At 45.8% G+C, this 14769-nt stretch overlaps 1 protein-coding gene across 3 annotated transcripts in view; it reads left to right on the top strand.

Moving 5' to 3' along the window:
- The window catches only part of LOC110529236 (1-phosphatidylinositol 4,5-bisphosphate phosphodiesterase beta-1), a 274505-nt gene extending 262921 nt beyond the window's left edge, over positions 1-11584 (top strand). For all 3 annotated transcript variants that reach the window (XM_036985415.1, XM_036985413.1, XM_036985414.1), the window contains one exon: positions 10292-11584. In XM_036985415.1, the coding sequence (XP_036841310.1) occupies positions 10292-10389 (98 nt within the window). In that variant the 3' untranslated portion in view covers positions 10390-11584. The remainder of the gene's footprint in view (positions 1-10291) is intronic.
- The last annotated feature ends 3185 nt before the right edge of the window (positions 11585-14769 follow it).

Genomic DNA, 14769 nt, shown 5'->3' with positions numbered 1-14769 from the left:
TCTCTCTCTTCCTCATTCTTCCCCTCCTTCCCTTTTCCTCCCTCTCTATACTCTCCCCCTTTATCCCTCTCTCTCTCTTCCTCATTCTTCCCCTCATTCCCTCTTCCTCCCTCTCTATACTCTCCCCCTTTATACCACTCTCTCTCTTCCTCATTCTTCCCCTCCTTCCCTCTTCCTCCCTCTCTCTACTCTCTCCCTTTATCCCACTCTCTCTCTTCCTCATTCTTCCTCTCCTTCCTTCTTCCTCCCTCTCTCTCTCTATGCCTCTCTCTACTCTCCCCCTTTATCCCACTCTCTCTCTTCCTCATTCTTCCCCTCCTTCCCTCTTCCTCCCTCTCTATACTCTCCCCCTTTATCCCACTCTCTCTCTTCCTCATTCTTCCCCTCCTTCCCTCTTCCTCCCTCTCTCTCTATATGCCTCTCTCAGACTGTTGGCGGTCTTGGCTTCCCTCATCACTGCCTTTGGTCTGCTCCTCTCTCCATTCCATAGGGTCACATCAATAATTAATACACACACACACACACACACACACACACACACACACACACACACACACACACACACACACACACACACACACACACACACACACTCTGCCCACAGGGAACATTGTTACTCCCAGAGGAAAGCCGATGCAGTGAGACGAAGCCTTTTTGTCACACTTTTGTGTCTACGTGTGTTTGTGTGTGTGTGTGTGAGTATATCTGCATGTGTGTGTGTTGCGTGCCAGGTTACACTCCTGCTTGCCTGTGGTGTTGGATGACAAGGCTGCTGTTTAAGCTCAAACCATGGTGGTCACCCTCTGAGGCAGATATGGCATAATGTGTGTGCGCACGCGCGTGTGTGTGTGTGTCTGTGTTGGCTAATGAAGGTGTCTTGAAAGGTTTCACATCTCTTGTTGTCCTGCTGGAAACCCTCCCCTCTACATCATTGTATAATAGTTCCACGTTGTCACAATGAGCCAGCTCTACATATCAGCATTACTATAAGAATAGAAGGAAAAACTGAGGGAGTGAGAGAGGAATAGAAAGAATGGGATGGGGGGGTGGGGGGGGGGGTAGAGAAAGAGAAAGAGAGGAGAGAAAAGACAGCAGTATAAAAACCTGTCCGTTCTCTAGTCGAGGAACAATTGAGTCCTGGACAAATATACTTAACTCTGTACAGAATAATCTTGGCTAAAGCCCAACACAGACAAATAAACAATTCATAAAGCCCATCTCTCTCTCTCTCTCTCTCTCTCTCTCTCTCTCTCTCTCTCTCTCTCTCTCTCTCTCTCTCTCTCTCTCTCTCTCTCTCTCTCTCTCTCTCTCTCTCTCTCTCTCTCTCTCTCTCTCTCTCTCTCTCTCTCTCTCTCTCTCTCTCCTTCATTATGCCTCTCCTGTGGACCACTGGAAAGAATGCAAATGGTTCTTAAGCAACCCCTCAGACAGCCAGCACACACATTTCAGAGTGGTGACCCCTCATTCACCTCCTGGTCACGGAGAGCCTAATTGGACTGTGTTTGGATATATCTAGGACAGGAGGGGACAAACACACAGTGTGGCATATATCACAGGAGTGGGTTGGAACTGCTAGGGTTGAAAATGGACTGGGTTCTGCTGTACCTAAACCATGTTACAGTACCAGAAGATTGCCCAGCAGCTTTTAAATGGATCCGTATTCCTTATTAAGTGCACTCTGCGGGCCCTGGTCCCTATGTAGGGAAAAGGTTGCCATTTGGGAACCATGTTACAGTACCAGAAGATTGCCCAGCAGCTTTTAAATGGATCCGTATTCCTTATTAAGTGCACTCTGCGGGCCCTGGTCCCTATGTAGGGAAAAGGTTGCCATTTGGGATGCAGGCCCATTAGTAGCTGTCAGAGATGGGCTGAGACCCGGCAGGGCTGAGGAACACAGGTGGATTCTTTAAAAAAAATATATATATATTTTTAATTTTACCCCTTTTCTCCCCAATTTCATGGTATCCAATTGTTTTAGTAGCTACTATCTTGTCTCATCACTACAACTCTCGGGAGAGACGAAGGTTGAAAGTCATGCGTCCTCCGATACACAACGCAACCAAGACGCACTGCTTCTTAAGACAGCGCGCATCCAACCCGGAAGCCAGCCGCACCAATGTGCCGGAGGAAACACCGTGCACCTGGCAACCTTTGTTAACGTGCACTGCGCCCGCTACAAATATACTGTACACAGGAGTCACTGGTGCGCGATGAGACAAGGATATCCCTACCGGGCAAACCCTCCCTAACCCAGACAATGCTAGGCCAATTGTGCGTCGCCCCACGGACCTCCCGGTCATGGCCGGTTCTGACAGAGCCTGGGCGCGAACCCAGGGTCTCTGGTGGAACAGCTGGCGCTGCAGTACAGCGCCCTTAACCACTGTGCCACCCTGAATCCTTAATGCTGGATGTTATCACTGGTGGCCAAACATCCTCCTGGACAGCTCCCCTCCGCAGGGTTTTGTTCCAGCCCTAATCTAACACACCTGATTCTCCTAATCAGCTGCTCCCTGGGACCTTGCGTGTGTAGGGCTGGAGTAAAAGCCTGCAGAGTAGGCTTAGCCACCAATGTAATACATGTTGAGTGCTGCTGTTATGTAACCTGTCTTACTAGCTCTAGTACTGAGAGTGACAAGAAGCCACACATTCATTTGGAACCGAATTTAGTTCCGAGGCCCTCCGACACACACACACACCGCTTCCCTCGATGGCGCCTCAGAATTAGGACAGATGGTGAAAGTCATCCAGTATAGTATTTTAAGAAAGGCAGAAGTGAGTGTGTGTGTGTGTTTTGACAGATGATGGGTCTTCTGAGGAGATACCGTATTTAAGTGCTCGTTTGGGTCCAAGCGGAAACCACACACACGAACACAAACACTGCGCTGGTCTCTGAAGGGCAGTTGAGGTTGCTCAGTCAGATCCGGACACCTGATGAGACCTTCTATTAGACAGTACTGTTGGAGGATGCTCAGCTCTCCACTATGTTGGATGCCTCATTGAGAGGGGTGGGAGAAGAAATGGAGACTGACAGAAAGCGAGAGAAAGAAAGAGACCCTGCTAGCTCCATCTGCTCCTCCTCTCCTCCCTCTTCACTCCATCCCTGTGACTTTTAATTACCTCAGCTGTCACTCCACCCCCAGGTGATAACGAGGTGTGGTGTTCGTCACACCCCTGTACCCAACACACACACACACACACACACCCTGTCCCAACCCACACACCTCGTCCTGATACACAACCTGTCTCCAACATCTACACACACCCTGTCCCCAACCGACACACACACACCCTGTCCCAACCCACACACCTCGTCCTGATACACAACCTGTCTCCAACATCTACACACACCCTGTCCCCAACCGACACACACACACCCTGTCCCAACCCACACACCTCGTCCTGATACACAACCTGTCTCCAACATCTACACACACCCTGTCCTCAACCGACACACACACACCCTGTCCACAACCGACACACACACACCCTGTCCACAACCGACACACACACACCCTGTCCACAACCGACACACACACACCCCGTCCCCAACCGACACACACACACCCTGTCCCCAACCGACACACACACGCATGCATCCCCGATGGCAATGAACACACTCGAACACACTCTCTCACGTACACACACACACACCCATGAACCATTGACTTCCGGCCACCCACCCCATTTCACCTCACACCCTCCTGCTCCACCCCACCTTTTTATAAAACACCTAGAAACCATCCGAGTTAAGAGAGAGATGACAGCTTTAATCAAAGGACCTCGGGGCCTATGGCTTACAGGGGGACAGCAGACCACACATACTCTCGCTCCCCTTCTCACACACACACACACACACACACACACACACACACACACTCTCTCTCTCTCTCTCTCTCTCTCTCTCTCTCTCTCTCTCTCTCTCTCACACACACAGTACACAGTACACAATCTCTCTCTCACACTCACGCGTGCGGCAGACTGTCCCTTCCTAAGTGGGTCAGCAGCGGGGAGGAGACGGGCTGCAGAGCGAAGCGTCTTTAGCCATCTGGCAAAACACTCTTCCTGGAAGGTCACCTTGGGGTGTGTGGTCTGATCAGGGCAGAGGTCACCTTAGGCTCCCGTATGAATGTGACACACACACCTTAGAAAAGGTGGTCCAATCAGAGCAGACACCACTTCAAGCTCGGTTAGCGAAAGAGTAAGGGGAGACGAATTAGAATAGAACTGCCCTGTCCCAGGTAATGAAGACCTGCCTTCAGCTTCACTTCACAAGTTACATGAAATCATCTCATCTTCACGTATTTATGTGTCTAGTAGGTAGAGGGTGTGTTTGTTTTTAAACCAACGTGTGATGCATGATGATAAGATAAGTATACGAAACATCAAGAACACCTGCTCTTTCCGTGACATAGACTGACCAGGTGAATCCAGGTGAAAGCTATGATCCCTTATTGATGTTACTTGTTAAATCCACTTCAATCAGTGTAGATGAAGGGGAGGAGACGGGTTAAAGAAGGATTTTGAAGCCTTGAGAGAATCGGGACATGGATTGTTCACGTGTGCCATGCAGAGGGTGAGTGGGCAAGACAAAAAACAGGGTGTGGTAGTAGGTGCCGGGGCAGCAGCTTAAGTGTGTCAAGAACTACAACACTGCTGGGTTTTTCACGCTCAACAGTTTCCCGTGCGTATCAAGAATGGTCCACCACCCAAACGACATCCAGCCAACTTGACGCACTGTGGGAAGCACTGAAGTCAACATGGGCCAGCATCCCTGTTGAGCGCTTTCGACACGTTGCAGAGTCCTGTTGAGGCTGTTCTGATATTGCAAGGTGTTCCTAATGTTTGGTATACTCGGTGCACTACATTTAGGACTGATGAAAAGTAGTGCTCTATGTAGGGGATAGGGTGCCATTTAGGACTGATGAAAAGTAGTGCTCTATGTAGGGGATAGGGTGCCATTTAGGACGTAGATGACTAAATGTATTATTTCCATGGTACAGAGGCAGGTTCTGTCATCAGGCAGGTTCTGTCACTGAGAACAGCTTGTCCTACGTGAGGAGGAGTGGAATCAGAAAGATGTGTCAGTCTGTTTGGATCAGGTGGAGACTTAATGGAGGGAAAGTCAAGTGCAAAGGAAATGACTGAATGTCTGGAAGGACAAGTGGTTCCTCCTTGTTCCTGAAGAGTCCGTGGAGGAGTAATCACCTCTCACTCACCTCACCTGTCCTCTAGTCTATGTGATTGACTTCATTCCTCTCTCCTCCATACAGCCCTCTCTCCTTTCCTCACTCCAATTCCTAGTTGGATTGTCTTCATCCATCTCTCCTCCTCTATCCAGTCCTCCAGTGGGATAGTCTTCATCCATCTCTCCTCCTCTATCCAGTCTTCCAGTGGGATAGTCTTCATCCATCTCTCCTCCTCTATCCAGTCCTCCAGTGGGATAGTCTTCATCCATCTCTCCTCCTCTATCCAGTCCTCCAGTGGGATAGTCTTCATCCATCTCTCCTCCTCTATCCAGTCCTCCAGTGGGATAGTCTTCATCCCTCTCCTCTCCCCAGTCCTCCAGTGGGATAGTCTTCATCCCTCTCTCCTCCTCTCCCCAGTCCTCCAGTGGGATAGTCATCATCCCTCTCTCCTCCTCTCCCCAGTCCTCCAGTGGGATAGTCTTCATCCCTCTCTCCTCCTCTCCCCAGTCCTCCAGTGGGATAGTCATCATCCCTCTCTCCTCCTCTCCCCAGTCCTCCAGTGGGATAGTCTTCATCCCTCTCTCCTCCTCTCTCCAGTCCTCCAGTGGGATAGTCTTCATCCCTCTCTCCTCCTCTCTCCAGTCCTCCAGTGGGATAGTCTTCATCCCTCTCTCCTCCTCTCCCCAGTCCTCCAGTGGGATAGTCTTCATCCGTCTCTGCCTGTGTCTCACACAAGTGTCTCTTAACACCTGGAGGCTTCTCTGTACACACATGTTTGGATTTGAACAGCCCCACTCTCAAGAATGACTCCTTGGATTGGAGTGGGACTGAGGTTAATTAATATTGGATCACTTCACTGTAGTTTGATTGTGTATAAAAGGTGTATTACCCACAAAGAAAGCAATAGTCCTGACCATTAGCCCACAAGCCATTTGGCGATACATTAATCGTAGGGTTGTTTTGATGAGTAAGTAATCCTACAAAGATCGTGTGTTTTTTTTTGGCGCGAGTCTACCGCTGTAAGATCAGAGAGTTATTCAAATCAGCCTTTTTTTCCCATCTCATGTAATGCGACGAGCCTCAGTTGAGCGCTTAGATTCTGACATGGTCCTAATTCAAATGTGTTCTTAATTGGCTCACCTGTATAAATAAAAGGTCAACATTTTTACAAGGACCATGTATTTGAAAATACAAAATGTCAAGGAAACAGTTAGTTGAATCCAAATATATGATCATTAGCACATGGCTTGGATAGCTGTTAGATATTAATCTTAATATAGCCTATAGCCTACAATGAAATACATTAGAGACAAAGAATCACTTCAACATTAGTGTAGACAACTTTTGCAGCTTCAAAATGAGTAACTGATACACTGCGTGTACCAAACAATAGGAACACCTTTCTAATGTTGAGTTGCACCCCCCCCCCCCCCCCCAGAACAGCCTCAGTTCGTTGGGGCATGGACTTTACAAAGTGTTGCAAGTGATCCACAGCTGTATCATGATGACTCCAATGCTTCCCCCAGTATGTGGACACCCTTTCCAATGAGTGGTTTCTGCTATTCCCTGCTATTTCATCCACACCCGTTGCCGACAGGTGTATAAGATCGAGCACACAGCCACGCACTCTCCATAGACAAACATTGGCAGTAGAAATGGCCTTACTGAAGAGCTCAGTGACTTTCAACGTGGCACCGTCATAGGATGCCACCTTTCCAACAAGTCAGTTTGTCAAATTTCTGCCCTGCTAGAGCTGACCCGGTCAACTGTAAGTGCTGTTATTGTGAAGTGAAAATTTCTAGGAGCAACAACGGCTCAGCCGTGAAGTGGTAGGCCACACAAGCTCACAGAACGGGACCGGCGAGTGCTGAAGCGTGTATCGCGGAAAGATCGCCTGTCCTTGGTTGTAACCTTCACTACCGAGTTCCAAACTGCCTCTGGAAGCAACGTCAGCACAACAACTGTTCGTTGGGAGTTTAATGAAATGGGTTAACATTGCTGAGCAGCCACACACAAGCCTAAGATCACCATGCGCAATGCCATGCGTTGGCTGGAAACGCGTTCTCTGTAGTGATGAATCACACTTCACCATCTGGTAGTCCGACGGACAAATCTGGGTTTGGTTGATGCAAGTAGAAAGCTACCTGTCCCAATGCATAGTGCCAACTGTAAAGTTCGGTGGAGGGGGAAAAATGGCCTGGGGCTGTTTATCATGGTTCGGGCTAGGCCCCTTAGTTCCAGTGAAGGGAAATCTTAACGCTACAGCATAGAATAACATTTTACACGATTCTGTGCTTCCAACTTTGTGGCGATAGTTTGGGGAAGGCCCTTTCCTGTTTCAGCATGATAATGCCCCCGTGCACAAAGCGCGGTCCATACAGAAATGGTTTGTTGAGATCGTTGTGGAAGAACTTGACTGGCCTGCACAGAGCCCTGACCTCAACCCCATTGAATACATTTGGGATTAATTGGAATGCCGACTGCGAGCCATGCCTAATCGCTCCAACCTCACTAATACGCTTGTTGCAGATTTGAATTAAGTCCCCACTGCAATGTTCCAACATCTAGTGGAAAGCGTTCCCAGAAGAGTGGAGGCTGTTATAGCAGTAAAGGGGGGACCAACTCCATATTAACGCCCATGATTTTAGACGAGTAGGTGTCCATATACTTTTGATCATATAGTTTATATAAAACACAGGAAAATCATGCTTTTGACGGCACTGGGCCATTAAGAACATAATTTCCAACCAAAGAAGTAGCAAAGATGGTACTATGACCTTGTCTGAATCCTGACTGGTGTACATATAGAATACATTTCGTAGTTTAAAAGGATCTAAGTTGAGTTGGCAAGAGAGTTTGGAAATGGGGCGATAATTATTTAGGTCACACGGGTCACCAACATTGTGAAGGGGAAGTATATTGGCTGCCTTCCAGACCCTCGGGATGGTACCAGAAATAATTCTAAGGTTAAAGCTGCAATATGTGACGTAGAAATGTTAGTAATAGATCTGTCATTCTCATTGAAAGCAAGTCTAAGACGTGGTGGATATGTTCTATGTGCTCTATTTCTATGGTACCCGTTCTTAAGTTTCGTTTTTGTGACTTTTACTTAAGGTTTTCTACACCAGCTTCAAAAAGCTGAAAATACTATATTTTTGGTTATGGAAAATATATTTCACAGCAGTTTAGATGGTACAAAGATTCTCTACACTATACTTGCTTGTTTTGTCACATAAACTGAAATTAGGCAAACGATTACAATTTTAGCAACCAGAAAATGGCGGAGCGATTTCTGCATAGTGCACCCTTAAAAATGTGTTAACGGTTCTGTAATCAGATGAGCAGAAAGCTGCAGCGAGAAAGGACCAGGCAAATCAGCCCCAGTGGATTCTTTTTTTACATCAACGTGGCGCAAGGCCTCCAGCACATCACAGGTAGAAAGTTGTTGAAATGAAAACAAAGAAGAAGTTGACGGAACTTCCATAGAGCCAACTGGAGGCTGGAAGAGGGGCAGGCAGTCGACTATCTCACCAGGGTCAATTAAACCACCATTTCATTCAAATAAAAAGCCTGCCGAGATAAAGGCTTTATTTCTCATTTTACTCAATAATGATGTCAGTCTGACACAACTTGCTTATGCAGGAAAGGAATTTCCTCTCCTCTGTGCGTTAACTGATTTCCAAAATTTAGACAGATCACCAGCAGAGTCTGAGATAGATTTGGCTTTCTTGATTGAGGAAGTGCATCTATTTCTTAATTGCCTGAAAAGCTGCCAATCAGCTACAGAGTCAGGTGGTAAATCCCAGATAAATGTGTATTTTGGTTTATGGACACGTGTAAATACCAGAAGTGGTATTTAGAGAACGTGAAGCCACCTCTCCCAATTTTTTTCAGTCTGTTACACTTGAAGATTTTGTTATCAGCAATGTCAATGTCCTTATCCAGGATCGAGCCGTTTAGCCAAGTCTCTGTGAGGACCATAATATCCGAGCTCGTGTTTGAAAACAGGGGGGGTATCCATATTTGTGGTATTTGAAAAAAAAAAGGCACTGGACAAACTTACCACAGTGGGCTTCCGAATTGGGCTAATTGTAACAGAGCTAACATATTATCTATCACTAACAACACCATTGTGAATATGGATGTTTGTAGCAGTACGATGATAACTCTCTGAAATAGTGGGAATGGGGAGAATTACCTGAGCAGGGGTTGGGCTGTTTTCTTAGGCTCTTAGATTGTGATGTGGTTCATCTTTGCTGCTCTCCTTTAATTATGGCCCTCCCCTGGGACGCAGCAGGGTAGTTAAACAGAGAAATCAGCATTAAAGCAATTATTGGATCAGAATGAATACAATCCTGTCATCTGTAATCATTAGCGGCGGCTATGCCTGGGAGAAAACAGACTGTATCCTTCTCTCTCTCTCTCCGACTTCCCCGTCTGTCTGTCAGAAGGCAGGGAGCTCAGTAACGTTATTACTAATTGATGTAGAGAAAATGTAACAACAGAAAACCTGTTGACCGGTAACATCAACTCAGCCGGTCCATATCAGTCATCACTAGTCAATGCCACCATATTCTTTTCTCCTCTTCAGTTACACAGTACCAGGGGTAGCAAGGACAAGTTCAGTATATAATGATGTAGGCCCCCTCTGTTGGTTCTGTAGACCCATACCGTTTGTCCTCTCCCTGTTGCTGCTTATAGACCCATTCTCTGTCCTCTCTCCTTCCTGTAGCTGCAGAGAGGTGGACTAGGAGTACAAGGACAAGTTCAGTATATAATGATGTAGGCCCACTCTGTTGGTTCTGTAGACCCATACCGTTTGTCCTCTCCCTGTTGCTGCTTATAGACCCATTATCTGTCCTCTCTCCTTCCTGTAGCTGCAGAGAGGTGGACTAGGAGTACAAGGACAAGTTCAGAATATAATGATGTAGGCCCACTCTGTTGGTTCTGTAGACCCGTTCTCTGTCCTCTCTCCTTCCTGTAGCTGCAGAGAGGTGGACCAGGACCAGTTCTCTTTGTAGCTGTAGTTCTCTTGCTACGGTTTGTTCTGTGGTTCTATTTGGTTCTGTTGTAGAACCATACTTTGTTCTCTTCTCTCCCAATAGCTGCAGACCGAGCTGGACCAGGAGTACCAGGACAAGTTCAGACGGTTGCCCCTAGAGATCCAGGAGTTTGTCCAGGACAGCAGCAAGGCCAAGCTTAGCGACGACAGTACCCATGGCAACCTGTCTGTCTCCTCGACGACCGAGAGGCTCAACCACAAAGCGTCCCAGTCAGAGGATGATACAGAAGACTCGTCGGAAAGAGTGTTTGACACACCCCTTTAAGACAAATCTGAAATGACACCCTTTTCCCTATATAGTGCAGTACTTTTGGCCGGAGCCTCATATAAAGACTGTCCAAAAGTAGTGCACTATATAGGAAATAGGCTTTAGAGACGAAACCTCATTAGAGACTAAACCCTCCCCTTCCTCTGAATTGGACAGTTCTGGTTGGTCGTTCGAGGTGAAAATTGCCATTCTAGGGACAGATTACCCTGCGCTAACTCCTGACCTGAACCAGTATGGGGGTTAAACAATATCTGACCATGGACCAGTAATAGGGAGTACCTACTCTGTAGTTCTATTCAGATATGTAAATACTTGTTTTGTATTTGTGTGTTTTTGTTGTTTTGCTCCGGGGCGGTGCAGACACAGGATACGTGTATGTGTGACTCGGCACTAACTATGCGCAGGAACTAAGTTACATACTTGAACCATTGCACAGACAGAATCATTTCTTAAAAAAAAAAAAAAATGTTTTTAATGTGTTCCTACTTTTTAAAAAGGACAATGTATTAGGTCTTAGATTACGTTCTCACAATGCTGACTATAGTGTAGGTCAGTCAGCGGTGCCAATGTTTTGATTTCACTGTGCACTTAGAGAATAGTTATGAGTATCATTGATTTGACATTGGTTAAGACCAGGGCAATGTTGAATTTGTAACGTACAATGGCACTGCAATGTAAAGTGATTGCATTGCAAGCCCCAAATAAAGTCCAGGCATAGCAAGTCAATTTCAACTTCCTGTCCAACCACTGTGGACACAGCCTTCATTTTCTTTATTGAAAAGTACGAATCGCTCCTAATTTATATTTTGCACTGAAGGCTTTCTACAGAACTAACTCTTCTGTTCTATCGTCGCCACCAAGCACTGGAGGCTTGCTGGTTCTATTTCGTCCTCACAAAAGTAAGCCTACTCTGTGTTGCTGCTACCTTGTTTTAATACTATTTTGCTTTGTAAGATATATTGGCCTGGTCGAGACGTACTTATTTTATCGTTTTGATTTTCTCATTTTTGTAATGCTTTTGACACGTTAGCGTTTAGATTGTTTATGGTTAATCCTGCCGTGGAGGGGTGGGGGGGTGCGGAGGGAGGGGAAATGGATGGGAGGGGCTGAGGGATGGAAGGAGGGTGATGAGCGATGGAGGGAGGGTGATCTGGGATGGAGGGAGGGTGATGAGGGATGGAGGGAGGGTGATGAGGGATGGATGGGAGGGTGATGAGGGAGAGTAAATCACGTATCTGCATGCCGTTGAACTATTGTAAATGTTACTGTAGCAGAGAAGACGTAACGTAAATGTAAAATGTACATTTCTCTGTCCTCTTGTACAGGCGATCACTAACCTGACCTTAATGATTTGAAATCAAACTGAAACTGCAACTATGACATTGTTTGTACAGTACTAGTGATGAACTACTTGTGTTGGTATGGGATGAAATGAAAAAAAAGACTATATCACTGCCCCTTACCAAAAACTGAAATTGTTAACACACGCACACACACACACACACATTTGACCCATTAACATAAGACACTAAAATGATGTCCCAGGCTTTTTCAACATTTAAACCCTAAATGTAGTTTTATGATCAATACATGTCCCAAATGTTTATTCAATGGTTTTCCTTTGGTAATATAATGTAAGTACTTACTGCCCAAGACAGTCATCACAGATAATGTTTGCAACATGGTAGATTTGAACTATTTCTAAAGCCAAACCTTTGGTCATTTTATGTCCATGTAAAATATTGAGTGCACCGCCCCTAACAGGATCTTGTACACTATTGGTCCATTCATCCTATGATATGTGACATCATACTAAATTAAAATGTCAGTCAAAGACCCTGGACAGGGCCATACACACACCACATTGATGTGTCATGTCTGCTGTCGGCATACTTATTTCAATTGATTAACTTGAACCAGTTTAAAGTGAAGGATCACATTATAACGTGTAAACGAGTATAACTTGGTTTCTATAAAATACGGTTCTTATTGATGTGAGAGTCCTGTGCCTTTTGAATAGGTTTGCCTTGTTTTGATGTCGAATGTGTGAAATGCATCTTTGTGTAAATTGCCATTGTATTATACGAAGCTGTCTGTTATTGGATAGACCGTGTGCACTTTCAGTACGGTACCACTACTGAGTTAAAAACACTTGTGATGATGAGGAGTATTTTGAGAAGTGGCTCCTTAAAAAGACAATAATTATAGACATGTATTTTTATTTTGTCTTGAACCACTTGTTTCTGTTCATCAACCTAAGTGTATGCATTTTGTTGTTGTAAATGTGTGTATGCCGTAAAGGGAAAACATTGAGATGATGATGATGATCATAGTATAGAAGTGTAAAGGGAATCTGCTTGTGATTAATAAATGTGGCTATTGTACATTGCTGAAGTGAACACTTGTCTTTGTTGATTTGTAGTTCCCAGTAATACTATGAGAGATGTTTTACCTCCTATGCAGGTAAAGCAGGTTCACTGTGATGCTAACAGCTTCACTTCCTCCACTGTCCCTGTCCCCTTACTAGGCTCACCTTATTGTTCTGGATCCTTTCCAAGAACATCCACTAAGTCAGGGTCACATTGAGTGCACAACACTTTTGTGTCAAGTTGACTGGATGTCCTATGGGTGGTTCATTCTTGACACACGCCGGAAGCTGTGGAGCATGAAAAACCCAGCAGCTTTGCAGTTCTTGACACAAACCGGTGCGCCTGGCACCTACGACCATACCCCGTTCAAAGGCACTTAAATATTTTGTCTTTCCCATTCACTCTCTGAATGGCACACATACACAATCCATGTCTCTATTGTCTCACGGCTTAAAAATCCTTCTTTAACCCGTCTCCTCCCCTTCATCTACACTAATTGAAGTGGATTTAACAAGTGACATCAATAAGGGATCAAAGCTTTCACCTGGATTCATCTGGTCAGTCTATGTCATGGAAAGAGCAGATGTTCCTAATGTTTTGTACACTCGGCGTATTCCGTGGAGTATGTTTCTACATACTGAAGAGGTAGTGTCTGTGCGTATGTGCGTGTGTGTGTTGTGTGTGTGTGTGTGTACTGAAATGGCAGACAATGGACTTCCAAGAATGTCACTATTGTGGTCTGTAAGAGGTTTAAGGATAGTAAAGTATATCAACAGTGCAAAGCCACACTTGCAATCACATTAAAAACATTATCTTAAGACCTAAAACCTCAACTGGAGTTGTGTATAAAGGGTGTGACCATTGAGCAAGTTGAGGAAGCCAGTATAACATTGGGATGGTCAATTATCATGGTCAAGTCATATTGAGTTGTTGTGAAGATGGGGATGGGTATGTCTGTTATAAAAAGATGTTCTGCGTTTTTGACACGAAAATATACTGGTCTTGTCCCAAGTTGATTACTGTGCAGTGAGATGGTGTAGCAAAGAAAGTCCTAGCAAAGCTTCAGCTGGTTCAAAACAGAGCAGCAGTCCTTGCCCTTAACTGCACACACAGAACTAACATCCACAACGTGCATGCCAGTCTTCCCTTGTTGAGGATTGAAGAGAGATGAACTGCTTAACTGAAAATTCCAAGTGATCTGTATAATCAAATAGCATTCAGCTCAGGCACCCACACATACCCCACAAGACATGTCACCAGGGGTCTCTTCACAGTCTCCAAGTGTAATATGAATTCACGGCAACGCACAGTATTATACAGTGGAGTAAAGTACTTAAGCAAACTGGAACATGCTGCCGTACACGTCGATCCAGAGCGTCCCAAACGTGCTCAATCTGGTGAGTATGCAGGCCATGGAAGAACTGGGACATGGGGCCGTGCATTATCATGCTGAAACATGAGGTGATGGTGGCAGATGAATGGCATGACAATGGGCCTCAGGATCTCGTCACGGTATCTCTGTGCATTCAAATTGCCAACGATAAAACGCAATTGTGTTTGTTGTCCATAGCTTATGCCTGCACCTACCATAGCACCCCATGGGGCACTCTGTTCACAACGTTGAGGTCAGCAAACTGCTCGCCCACATGACTCCATACAGGCTGTCTGCCATCTGCCCGGTACAGTTGAAACCGGGGATCCATCGGTGAAGAGCACACTTCTCCAGTGTGCCAGTGGCCATCGAAGGTGAGCATTTGCCCACTGAAGTTGGTTATGACGCTGAACGGCAGTCAGGCCAAGACCCTGGTGAGGACGACGAGCTTGCAGATGAGCTTCCATGAGACAATTTCTTAAAATTTGTGCAGAAATTCTTTGGTTGTGCAA

This window comes from Oncorhynchus mykiss, chromosome 8 (assembly GCF_013265735.2).
Source record: "Oncorhynchus mykiss isolate Arlee chromosome 8, USDA_OmykA_1.1, whole genome shotgun sequence".
Lineage (NCBI taxonomy): Eukaryota > Metazoa > Chordata > Actinopteri > Salmoniformes > Salmonidae > Oncorhynchus > Oncorhynchus mykiss.
This window is presented reverse-complemented; position numbering and strand designations above follow the sequence as displayed.